General features: G+C 36.2%; 1 protein-coding gene across 2 annotated transcripts; it reads right to left on the minus strand.

The window, feature by feature from the left end:
* Positions 1–8,558: 8,558 nt before the first annotated feature.
* LOC148904864 (52 kDa repressor of the inhibitor of the protein kinase-like) lies at positions 8,559–13,047 on the minus strand. Of its 2 annotated transcripts, XM_089024939.1 has the most exons (3): positions 12,000–13,047; positions 9,577–11,226; positions 8,559–9,373 (listed from the first exon to the last, which is right to left on the minus strand). In XM_089024939.1, exons 1-2 carry the CDS (start codon positions 12,012–12,014, stop codon positions 9,847–9,849), a joined length of 1,395 nt encoding a protein of 464 aa, XP_088881065.1. In that variant the 5' UTR covers positions 12,015–13,047; the 3' UTR covers positions 8,559–9,373; positions 9,577–9,846. The 2 variants fall into 2 exon arrangements, with proteins under 2 accessions (XP_088881065.1, XP_088881064.1); XM_089024938.1 differs by having other exon boundaries at positions 9,577–13,046.
* Positions 13,048–13,514: the final 467 nt, after the last annotated feature.

Here is a 13,514-nt window from a genome sequence, read left to right on the forward strand (position 1 = left end):
TTATATATTGAAGAGATAGAAAACGAGCGCGCTTTGAGTTATACAAGCACGCGGGAAATTGCTTGAGTCCGAGAAAAGGGATCCGAGAAAAGTACTAATCATAAAGAAAGTAAAATTAAATGTGCCATTATTTTGGCCCGCTTTTCACGTAAATTATGGAGGACTTATTTTTAAACTTGCGAAAGTTACCTCGAAGTCTTTGTTTACGAAACAAAGCTACCGCTATATCTGTTACGTTGTTGTCATTGAGTTGTTCGTAAGCCTAATAAAAACTAACTTCGAACCAAGGAAATTTCCTCAAAAGTCATAACGAAGGAAATAACGAAGATTAATTGAATAATTCCGATAGGATACAGTAAGCAAAACTTCCAAACACATAAATGTAATACTCAAAATTAAGAACCAAAACAAAAGTGATAGAGACACAATTGTTGTTAATTAAACGAAAAGACAATTGTGGTTAATTAAACGGTTCTAGCTTAAGACAAAAAAAAAAAAAAAAACAAAAAAAAAAAACAAAAAAAAAACAAAAAAAAAACCATTCACAATGCTACCAATCGAATCTCAGCCGTTCGTAGCTGCATGTTCCTTAAACGTGCAGACAGGAGAGAGGAAACGAAAAAACTTAACAAATATTAAAATAAAGTTACAATCAAACGTACGAAAAATAAACTGCACTAGACGCTGAATAGAGTGTGTGCGGCCGTGTGACTCAAAACTCTTGAGATATGACTAACAATGAAACAGTCGCCATGTTGGTTGAGCAAAACTGTGAAAACTTATTCCAAACTTATGCCATACTGATACATGAAACTTTAACCATACCTTTTTTGTTTATACTGCGTTCTCGTTGCAAAAATGAGGGCGTATGTATGCATCATATTTCTATCAGTCTTGAGATAGTCATTTTTGAATTCAGGAGAAGAACGGAAGGATTGAGACGTTATATATAAAAGATATTAGATGCTCCAATTTAAAATTCAAAGACAAGAAATGCCTAATCAAATGTGTGCTGAGAAAAATGGAAATGAGGAAATATAACTCAGCACAGAAAATAAAGCCCGAAAGAAAAAAAGATAAAGCCTTTAGTCTCTTGCTTTCTTTTATATATTGTCCACAACAAGTCTGTTTGTCGTTGTTACACTTTGTTCCACTAGTCCAGCATACAAATTTCTTTTCTTTTTTCTTCTCTTTTTGCCGTCACCGCCACATTTATAGTTTTCATTTCACACATTCAGGATCATTACTAATTGTTTCTTAAATCACACGAGAGGAATACTTCCTCGATTTCCAAAAAGCCTCCTCGATCGTCCCTCGTCCATTAAAACCCCCTCGATTGAATCGAGACTCGTTTTTGGGAATCGAGACATGTCGTTAGAGATCGAGACTCGTTCTTGGAAATCGAGACACGTTTTGAAAATCGAGACTCGTTTTGAAAATCGAGACTCGAAGACCAGTATCCTTGAGAGATCCCCGCAATTTAACCGTGAAACTTTAGTACAGTAATACTAAATAGCACAATTCCATGCAAAGGCATTGTTTTCTATTGTTTAATTAGCACTATTTTGTACTATAAATGTATACTACAACGTTTCTGCAATCGAGTGTAACCAAAAAAATTCTGTAACTTCAGATATATATGTCTTTTGTTCTCGAGAGACGAAACAATAGAAAAACAAAAGATATATATGTATGTAAAGTTGCAGCATTTTTTGGTTAGGTATATATATTTATACATATAAGCGATATGCCGAAATTCTGATCCAACGAAGTATATAGTATATAACTATATAGGGTGCATTATGGGTACTAGAACCGCGGGATTCAAAGCTAAAGCGTTGGCTGGCCTACCGAGTGTTGTTTATGAACAGCGCTAAAGTCAAGAGGCGGGAATGTGTTCACTTTTTAATACCTCTTCACTACTAGAACAAATGTCATATTGTAAACGGTTTTATTGATGTAAAGTGAAACATTGGAAGTTTTGCAATTGGTTGAGTTTAAAATCAGTTCTGAAGTCGCTCTTTTTGGAAGTTTCGTTTGAGCTGGGCTCAATTCTGAACTCGTTCTTCGCCTATTTATATGTGCCCTTCTAAAACAATCAATCACTCCGAGGACAGCAAAACCTAAACAGTCGATAATACTTATGACAAAAGGAGTACAAAAATTGTTCATGAGCTTCTCTGATAGGATATTTTGCTTTATTCGGATTTCAAAACTTTTACTTGGAAGAGTCTCTTCGTTGTAAAGCTACACTATCTACACTACGCTTTATAATCTACCGTGTTATTGTTATTGAGCGTCACCTCAGTCAAATCTCAGTTGATGAAAAGGCTGAATATAATTTCTAGATAAACGGAGGTTATTCTTACTTAAGAGAGGCATATTCTTCCACTTCTCTTTGCTTTGCAATTTTATGCAAAACAAGTTCATTCACGAGAGTGAAAGTTTGAATATTAATCATCATTGCACTAAAGCCGTTTGTATTAATCAAAATTGCATAAAATAAACAGCGGTTAACCAGCTTGTTTCTGTTTGGAACAAGCGGAGTTTGTTTTGAAAGATAACTTACGCCAGTCAACGCTTTGGTACTTTTAATCTCGCTTTGAGGCATGAAACACTTTCCACTGAGCCTCCTTAAATGAGTGTAATTCTTTAAAACGAAATGCCTCGCTCCTTTCATCCCTCATTAATGATGCATTATCTTGATCATTTGGAATACTATTTCAATTTCAGTCAAGACCAGGGCCACTCTATGCCGCTGCCGTAAGAATAGAAAGCTACGACATCTCGATGGGGATCTTTGGTTTTGGAGAGGTGCCTGCCCGGGTGGACATGGATACAAACAGTCTTGCAGACGTGGCTGGAGTATTTGCTGTTTCCCAAGAACAGGTTAATAACAGGTTATAGATAAACTGAAGTTAACTAAAAGCTCAGTAGTTCAAAAAAATTATAAATTGGTCAAATGAATAGTGATTAATTCAAAGATTGAAACTTAAATGTCTTCAGAGTGTTAACTTCGTTGTAAACATGTTGTAATCATAAGGGAATGAACTACAAATAAAATCACAGGAACTCAAAAAGACGGTAGTTTTTGTGCTTTGAATAATTAGGGAGCATTCACAAATAGTTGTTGGGGGTACTGACGAGAAAGTGGGGAGTCCCCCAAAAAAATGAAGATATAAAAGGGGGTACTGGAAAAAAAGAAAGTTCTGAAGGGGGGTACCCGAAATTAAAAATATAAACCAGGCCACGGAATAACATATTCAATTATACTTCAACAATATCATGAAAACTTAACCTATGAACTCTGATATTTGGATACTAGAATATTTTTAAGTGATGAATAACACTTGTTATTTCTTCTTTGTAATTTTTAAAAATACAAAATCAGTTTTAATCTTATGCTTCGGCACTTTTATACCATCATAAGAAGATAATGATTTGAAATTGATGATGATACATGTGATTGATATAAATTTAAAAAAACAATTAAATGTACACATGAAGTCACAGAAGAAGATAGTGTAACAGCTACTAGATCGAGAAGAAGGATTGTGAGAAGATTCGAGACTGACTGGCTGTACTACTGATTGTGTAGAGCCTGTAGGCAGGCTAACTGATTGTGGTAAAGTAAGAAATTAGAAATGCCTTCATTAGGGTGTTTCTCGCATGAGTAGTGTTCAATTGAATTTTTTCTATAGATATATACACACTAACAGCTATGTTACGGGCTGTACCGTTTTCAAATCAAATGAGAAGCACCCTACTGAAGAAATAGAAAACGCGCGCGCGTGCTGTGTACTGTCATAAAGCACGCGGGGTTGACAGAACACGAGAGAAGTTTTTTATTTCTTTTATAAAATACAAATTACAATAAGAGATAGGAATGACGCAACGGAAAGTGCGCGCGCGTGCAATGTGCTCTCATAAAGCACGCGCTCCAAACCAATCAGAACACGAGATTCATAACAGTTATTTTATAATATGATATGATAAATATTTAATTGACGAAGAGTGAATTTGAGGTCTAAAAGTACCAGGTTTGGGGGACAGGGAGGGTGTCTAAAAACTTTTTTCTATAATAAAGGGGGGTCCCTGAAACTTTTATAATGGAAGAAGGTGGGTCCTGCAAATTTTTTTCACAAAATATAATTTCTCATCAGTCCGCCCCCTCCCGCTACAGGTTTTTCTGAATGCTCCCTTAAATCAATAAAAATGCACTTCAAGAGACGAAGGCAGTACATCGATGAGTTGATTTTTACCTCCAATTGGGAGGGGGGGGGGGGGGTGTTAATTAAGAAAATGTACATTCCTTTACTCCCCAAAATAAGCCAAGCTTTTCTACAATTTCCTTTACAAGTATTTTTAACTTGTTTTCGATTCTCCGGGTTTGTAAAGAAATTATTGTTTTTTAAAAGAAAGTTTTGAATTCTTGACTCGCGCAGGCAACATTGATATCAATCAAACCAGCTGATCAACGGATTTTGTTTTTATGGCAAACGTTAATTTCGCCACAGTCTTCATTCTCACATGTTATGTACAAGAATGAACCTAATCCTGATACAGTTTCATGAATACAGTTGGATAATTTCAGAGGTTTACTACAAGTTTTGCAGCCACGATCGAGATCTTTCACGAGTACTCCGAGTTCAACAACTCGTCTACCGTCAAGCTGGAAAGTGTCTTGAAATACCGTATCATTAGAGTTATGACCTATAGTATCCTGTAAATCAGTATTTATTTTTGTTCCCAACAAATTTTCACGTCTGTCTCTTTCTTTATCACTGCAAAACCGGCCTTTTACGTCTTTTTAAACTTTGCCGACAAGAAAAGCCGCCATCTTGGAAATTTCTTTGTTATGCGCAGTAGAGCGTACGCAGTGCAAAACAAGGGAATTACCTTAATTATGGTGCTCCGATCGAGCGGGCTTTCGGCCCGAGCGGGAGCCCCGCTAAAAAAAACCCTGTAACGTACGTAAAACCTTACTCTATAAATCATGCGTTTCTGAATAAACTCTAGCAGTATATTCAGTTCTCTGCTTTGTTGATCAATATCAAAGACTGCAAGAATGTTGCCTTAAACAATACTTTCTTTACAAACCCTGAGAATTGAAGAGAAGGTAAAAAATATTTGTAAAGGAATTTGTAGAAAAGCTTGGCTTATTTTGGGGAGTAAATGAATGTACATTTTCTGAATGAGCAGCCTCCCGAAGTGGAGGTAATAATCAACATTTGATGTGCTTCCTTCGTCTCTTGAAGTGCATTTTTATTAAGAGGAAAATGTTTTCAATAATGAGCAATAATAGCAAAAATCGCCAAAAACTAGACTTTCGTATGAGTTTTGATCCCAATTTTCGTCTTGGGTTAACACTTTTTTAAACAGTTGGAAACTGATATAATATGATAAAATACCTGTTTGAAGCGGTATTTTCAATTGTGAAAGATATTTTGTTGCATTTGTGTTAGAATGTTGCTTTGTCATGCTTTTTTATAGAAAATATATGGGAAATAAGCAAATGAAGGCCTAAACCTCATTTTCGAATAAATTTTTTGCTTTGGGTTAACACTTTGATTCCACTTTCGTCGGTCATCTCCACTTCCAAACCAGTTAAACTTTCTGAATAACAAGATTTTAGCCTTGTACAACAGCCTTTCTTCAAGAAAATAGTTTTTGGCGCTCACTGCTTGAATACTAAAAGAATTCTCTCTTAAGGATGGTGGGTACAGTTGTCAGCGCGCACTTTTACTGCGCACATTACGTAATCCACAGGAACTCCAATGTTTTCAAAAATATCAACAACAACAAAACGAAATAAATGCGTGATCATTGTTGTCACCATTTTTTTTAAATAGCAATTTCTTCATGTGTGTCTATATGGGATAGTTAAATAGTACTGTAAAAATAAAAGTCAAAGTTGTGAAAAGGAGAAAACGACAACCAGATGGTAGATCAGAAATAGAGTACCGGTGAAGCGACAAAAACTAGACGATAAAGATCAAGAGAGAAAAACTTGAAAACGAACACAAAATATTATTGAAGGAGAGCGAATTATTGAGTTAGATTACCTGATGGAGCAGTTAAAAAGTGGGTGTAGTGAATGTAAAGAGGCACTTAAACTTCATGAATTGATCGACGAAAAAAAGTTTGGACTCTTGGTAGTTTGTTTTACATTCAATGCGAATTCGGAGTTTTAAACTGAAATTTCACCTACTATAAACCACTTAGTTTCTTCTATGAAAATCTTCTCAGTTATCCCTACAAGGTTTTCTTAATGCATTCTCTAGGACAATTAGTGACCGTATTTTTGATCCAGTAGTTCTTTCATTAGTCCGCCATGTTTACCATCCCATAATGCAATGCTCAACCACGTCTCTCAGGGGAGGGGTGGAGTAAATTTGTAACCATCGCTGGAAAACCGTATGGCGACCCCAGTTTTTTATTTTCTTGGTATGTTTTGTAAACACTTAAGATAATTTTGAATGTGCTATTTCGAAGATAAAAATAGTTTTGAGTGGTTTCTTTTTTGATTTTGTGTTTTTGTCCAAAATTGAAATTTTACCTACTTTTGCCCAAAAACAGATAAAAAATGTACTTTCATCTTTGCAACTTCAAATCTTTTTATTAATATGAAAAATATTTATGTTTAAGATTATTTTAGGCAAAATTTCGATGTATTTAAGTAGTATAGCCCTCACCGCACGGGCCGGATTTTCGCGGTGGATTTACTAATTTTTGCGGTGGATTCAAGTATATTTGAGGAGGATTTAATTATGTTCTAATAAGTCACGTATTATGTGTATCATATGCGATGGATTTAATTATTTGTATTAAATCATTACCATAAAACGACGGGGAGAGTACTGTTAGGCAAGTTTGGGCAAGTCTTTTGTTTACCAATCCAATTTATAGAGCGCGGAGATTTTGAATTTTTAACTCCAAAGTTCAACCAACCAAGCAAGCAAGGAAGACCTAAAAATTGATAGCCTGATAGCTAAGTTATTGATAGCCAAGAAACTAAGCTATTGATACCCAGGCTATCGATAGCCTGATAGCTAAGCTATTGATAGCCTGATAGCTAAGCTATTGATAGCCTGATAGCTAAGCTATTGATAGCCTGATAGCAGGAGGAGAGGAGGTAATCTTACATGGACCTCTCATCGACTCTCAATCATAGAAAAAATAAGCAAATATAAAATTATTATATAATCAGTTATTAATTTTGGTATTTCAAATGGTCTTGGCCATGGGCTTCCTGTGTTTTCAATAACTAAATCGGATAGGCTGCCTGTGGAAATACGAATTGGCCATGGGCTTCCTGTGTTTTTCAATAACTAAATCGGATATGGGCTTCCTGTGGATTTGTGCATTCATAAAATTTGATGTCGTGTCTTATTTATCACGTGACAAAAATGATTGAAGGAAAAGAGATATGACAGCATTAATAATCTTGAATGCCAAAGGAATTTTAGAATCATTGTACTATGGCCCAGTATGAAATAGAACGATTGCTGTTTATATAATAAAGAACAAGATAACAGAACTAATGATTTTCAGCTGATTTTTGCATAATTAGGAATAACTTAGTAGGTCTTATTGTTTATCGTTTATGAGTCATTAAGTGCATTGTGTTGGATACAATAGTCATCAAATACTCGAAGTATTTCTTGAGTTTCATAAGGGATATCTTTAGAGTTTGTAAGATTTACGCTTGGTTGATTGCTGAACTTTGGTGTTTGCTTTTAAAAGAATTATGGAAGGATGTTATCAAGAATTTGCTCAACACATAAGATTGTTAAAAAAAAACAACATATATTTTCATTAGTCCTTTGAATTCATTGACGGTAGCGTGATATCCTCGAGAGCCTAACTGGAATAACGTAGCCATTGCGTTTCTCAAAAGTAAACTTATTTTCATCAGTCCTTTGAATTCGTTGACGGTAGCATGATATCCTCGAGAGCCTAACTGGAATAACGTAGCCATTGCGTTTCTCAAAAGTAAAATTTTAGGTCTTGCTTGCTTGCTTGGTTGGTTGAACTTTGGAGTTAAAAATTCAAAATCCCCGCGCTCTATAAATTGGATTGGTAAACAAAAGACTTGTCCAAACTTGCCTAACAATACTCTCCCCGTCGTTTTATGGTAATGATTTAATACAAATAATTAAATCCACCGCATATGATACACATAATGCGCGACTTATTAGAACATAATTAAATCCTCCGCAAATATACTCGAATCCACCGCAAAAATTAGTAAATCCACCGCGAAAATCCGGCCCGTGCACTGCGGACTATACTACTTACTTAAGCCAAACACAAGGGATATGTGATTTTTTGAAGTGCTTCAAAATGCGCTCACGTCATCGGGTCTTTAATGACAATTATATCGCTTGGATGCGTGGGGACCCCCCAATTTTTTACGTTTTTAGATAGCCCCCTGGGTACTCTAAATAACTGACACTGTTTCATTCAAATAAAAATGGGTCGCGAACTGTACATGTAACCACCATCCTTAATATTAATTATTCAAAGCACAAAAACTTCCATCTTTTTGAGTTCCTTTGATTTTATTTGTAGTTCATTCCCTTAGGAATACAACATGTTTACAACGAAGTTATCACTCTGAAGACATTTAAGTTTCAATCTTTGAATTAATCACTATTCACTTGACCAATTTATGGTTTTTTTGAACTACTGAGCTTTTAGTTAACTTCAGTTTATCTATAACCTGTTATTAAGTTCTTGGGAAACAACAAATATTCCCCATGGCAATTCGGCAATAATTATTGTAGCCATATCCAGACGGGCAGGAACCTCTCCAAAGCCAAAGATCCCCCTCATTCGTCCGGCCGTAAATAAAACATTCGCATTTTTCGGCCCTGGTCTTGACTGAAATTGAAACATTATCCCAGATGATCAAGAAAATGCATCCATAATGAGGGATGGAAAGAGCGCAATGCCTTTTGTTTCAAATAATTAAAATCATTTAAGGTCACCTGTGACGGAAGCTTTGGGTATTTGCTGCGAGCGAAGCGAGGAGCAACACTAATTTTGACGGGTATCCCGTTCATACACGAACGAGAGGTACTGGACACGTCAGTTAGAAAAAATCTGGATGCGTTTGCGATAATGGATTTTTACGTTATAAGTTCAGAACCATGCGTACCCAACACACTTGGGCAGCGATCTGTTTTATTACATTATGCACAGATGACCACCAGGGGTGGATCCAGGGTTTGGACATGAGTAGTTTACTCTGAATTTATACCCAACCCACCATACCCCTATTAGTTATAAACTGCCTAAAAGGATACATCTACCATAGCATGCTGTCTGCAGTCAAGATCCTTGTACAGATTTATCTCAGTTGAAGAATCTAGCACATCAAAGGACATCATGTGAAAAAAATGACATCAAAAGTATTAGTATGTAAAAGTACAATGCAAAATATATGCTATTAAAGGAAAAGTGGCATGGCAGCAAATTGACTACTTTATGAAAGATAGAGAACATACAGTCACAATATCAGTGTACTAGAATTTACATGTACTAGCAGATTATACAAAATGAATACATTACCTTATTTAGATTGAGGTGTTCCACTATAGATGAATTCATTGCTGAGTTCAGTTGAGAATATGTAAAGACCATTCAAGCTTAATTAAAACCCAGTGAACAATATTATAGATTTCAGAAAAGAATAAGTTTTTAAAAATTCCACCTTGTTCCTGTACTGTTCCCCATCAGTTGAATGATTAAAAATCAGATAATTATTAATCCAGATGGAACATAACTCACAAGTACTCTAAGAACACTGGAGTGGTGGTCCAAAAAATATTATATAAAATATTACTGTAAGATATTCTCCATTCTCATTCGTCTAGGATTTAAAGTAGCAAATAAATCTATTATTTCCTCAAGATCTAAGTCCATGTCTCTGTGGGAATGCATCAGTGCCAGTCCATTCATTCTGTCTTGAGCCATAGTATTTCTTAAGTAGTTCTTAAGATTAAGGAGGGTTGAAATGGACCTTTCACAAGAAGCAGATGACATAGGGATAGTTATAAGGATTTGAAGTATGGTATGTATATTAGCATAAGCAACATTGTCAATGTGCTCAAGTGTCCCTTCTAAACTATCAGGGATTTCCTCTCCTAGATCATCTTTCCTCATCCAAATTCTCTCCCACAGAATAAGTTCTGCTTGTAAACCTGCATAATTAGGTATATCCTGCCTATAATGTTCACAAAAGGCTAATACATTATCCTTCCAAACAATACCAGTGGCCAGCATAATTGATGGAATAACTGAAAGTGCTCTGTAGCAAACAAACACATCATCTTGAAATCTGTTGTTCAGTTGTTGGACTACATGGTCTAGAAAAACTACAGTTAAATTTGTCTTATAATATTCTTCTGGGTTTCGGGCTGCAGCATTGGCTCTGTGAACTTGTCTCTGAGCTACTCTAGGCATGGTTGGTTGAACTGAAACTTGACCTGCTAAAGTGACAGCTTCCTGGTAGAGTGCATTGTGCCTGGCATCAATGTCAGTTCTCATCTCTGTTAAGACTGACTTTAAAAGTGCAAGTTCATCCTTTGCCTTGAGAAGATCCATTGCTTTCTTTTGTAATTTGACAGTGAGAGGTCGGGTTAAATCTAACATGTGTCTAACAATAACAATAGCAACAATAAATGAAAAAGTTATTGCATTCAGTAAGGTCTGTGCATCATTTCTACTAGTTCGATTCCAGTCCCCAGTTCCAAGATCATTGTTGTTCATTGATATGTCTTCAAGCGTAGCAACAACAGGACGAAGAAGTTCTACAACTCTGTCCATTCCTTCTATTCTTTCGATCCATCTTGTTCGGCATACATTTATCAGAACAGTATGGTTAGCTTGAGGCATTATCTCTTTAACCTTCATGACCAAATACTGCTGTCTCTTTGGTGAATTGTTAAAAAAATCAGAAATTCTTTTAACAGTATCCATCATGTTTCTAACAAGTGGTTGTTGGCATGTGTCAGCAACACACAAATTCAGCCTGTGGTTCATATAGTGAACATAAATTGCTTTGTCAAATTCATTTCTTATAAGTGTTGAAACTCCATTCAAGCAACCTGCCATATTGCCTGCCCCATCATAACACTGGCCTCTGCAGTCGTCCATAGAAAGTCCTAATTCTGCTACTGCTGTAAGTATTTTATCTTTGATGGCAGCTCCAGTTGTTCCCTCATCACAAAGAGAAAACCCAATAAATTCTTCTCTAATTATATTTCTTGAATCAATAAATCTTATCACTAAAAAAAGATTTTCTTTGTTAGAAATGTCTGCAGCTTCATCTGCCATAACAGAGAAAAACTTACTGTCACTGATTTCCTTTGACAAACTAGTTAAAATGTAAGAACCTACTGTTTCTATCATCTGATTCTGGATGGTTTTAGAAATGTAAGTTGCATTTCTGGGTGCAGTTTCCAGGTGATTCTGCAGTATTTGATCACCACTCTGCACTCGAAATTCTAGCAGAGCCTGAAAGTTTCCTGATAGACTAGCATTTGTTGGGTCATCATCGCGTTGACCCCGGAGAGCTATGTTGTTTCGCCCACAGAAAATTATCGTTTCAAACAAAGACTTAAGGACCGTCCTATTTCTATCGATTTGCTGTTGAATATTCAACTGCTGATCTACTGGGACCGCTTGCTGCCTCATTGTTTTCAAAAAGTTATCCATGGCAATTACAGCAAAATTGTGCATCTCACATTTACCGCTGGCGTGTTTTGTAAGTCTCGAAGCCGCTGAAGTCCAACATGTGAGTGGGGACTTCAACAACTTGTCTAATTCATGAGCATTTCTACCAGATTCTACTCCAAACAAAACGCAGGGAAAACAAAATGCTCCATCGAGATATTTAGAGTATGCAAGCCAGGGATATCTTCTAAGCCATTCAAAGACAAACTTACGAGGCTTTCTATTTTCTATTGACAGTGGGAAATCAAAAATCTCACCTGGTTTCCACACATTCTCAATGAACCCCAGCTTATCTTGTGGTGATGAAGAGCCAATTTCTTTAAAATTCAAGCCAATGTCGAAAGGAGAACAGTCCTCCCTCCTGCAAATCGGGTCGCCACGCATTGTAGAATATTCCTTCGTTCAAACTACAGCAAATCTATGACTCTAATCATAAGAACGAAAGAGACCCAACGGGGGTAGGTCTAGCTTTTTATAGTTTTGCTGGTAGTTTATGAGGTAGTTTGCAAAGTAGATAGCCAATCAGAAAAGGGTTTGAGTGGTTTCCAAAACAATCAATGTGTTTCCAGCCAATCAGAGAATTCTTTGAGTAGTTTACGATCATCACACCGGCCTAGCTCTACAACTACGCACCCTCACCCCCTGAGGTTCTATTTGACAAAGGCTGTTTTCCGATCGTTTTCCGATAGCATTCCGATGCGTACCGACGGAGATATCCGAAACCCGAAATTTTTTGCGGGAATCGGTAATAAATCGGCAGAAATGACGAGATTACTCATTTTTGTTTGACTTTTCCTTAATAATTAACTGAAAAACAACCAAGTGAGTTGTTTCTAGAAGTTTCTAGAATAATGTAATACGCATATTTTGACATTATTTAGAAAGAAATGATGTGTAGCTTTGAAAAAAATTGAGTAGTTTACGGAAATCACGTAAACTACCCTGGATCCACCCTTGACCACTGCACAGCCTCATGGTCTTCCTTCGTTCGACCAACGTGGAGTTTGAGCTTCTAATATCCATTTACACGAACAATGCGGTTCTATATATTCGTGGAACTATTCATCAAGGTCATGAACAGTTCAGATACATTTCTCGGGGGAGGCAATATTCATCTATGAGTTTGTCGGCACGTTTATGTGCGCAATTCTGTCCTATTCATAAATGGAGTCGTTCTACTATAGATAACATACTAATCGAAGGTGACAAGATGTATCTAGATGCTTTTGAAAGCTATGCAATCCCAGATCAAGAGCATATATCTCTAAACTATTTGCCTAATACTGTTTGTTCGCCTTTTGTTTTCAATAGCAGTACAGTATCTTCGAGCCAAACGTCTTTGAGGACAACAAATTGTTATACGTTTTGATACTGTTCAGCGTGGTAATATGGATTGTCAAATACGATAAAAGATATTTCAAATGATGCAAAGATTGTTGCATTTAACTAATAAACACTTACTGATTATTAATGTGTAAGTAAAAAGCAATCCAACGGCTCTATAGGTCTATTGTTTCGATGATTTTACGATATCAATATATTTAGCCCATGAAAAATAGAAAAATTAATAGAGCGTTTTCACTCACGTGAGAAGGCAACCATATTGGTGTCCCAAACAATAAAAACTTTCTGCACAGTTTTTGCATAAAAATAGAGTTCAATTCCCGGAGGATAGAAAATGTATTGTTTTGGTACATCATAATGACCGCTGTAACGTCACGTGAAAACGCTCTATAGCGTTATATATATCTACACTCGATTGCAGAATGAAA

This window comes from Actinia tenebrosa, unplaced genomic scaffold, assembly GCF_029948245.1.
Source record: "Actinia tenebrosa isolate PJP-AT-01 unplaced genomic scaffold, QUT_ActTen_1.0 PGA_scaffold9__36_contigs__length_13948895, whole genome shotgun sequence".
Classification (NCBI taxonomy): domain Eukaryota; kingdom Metazoa; phylum Cnidaria; class Anthozoa; order Actiniaria; family Actiniidae; genus Actinia; species Actinia tenebrosa.

What these genes read in the sequence shown, in the direction of transcription:
- LOC148904864 (XM_089024938.1), bottom strand. Translation starts at nt 12,126, where the DNA reads ATGCGTGGCGACCCGATTTGCAGGAGGGAGGACTGTTCTCCTTTCGAC.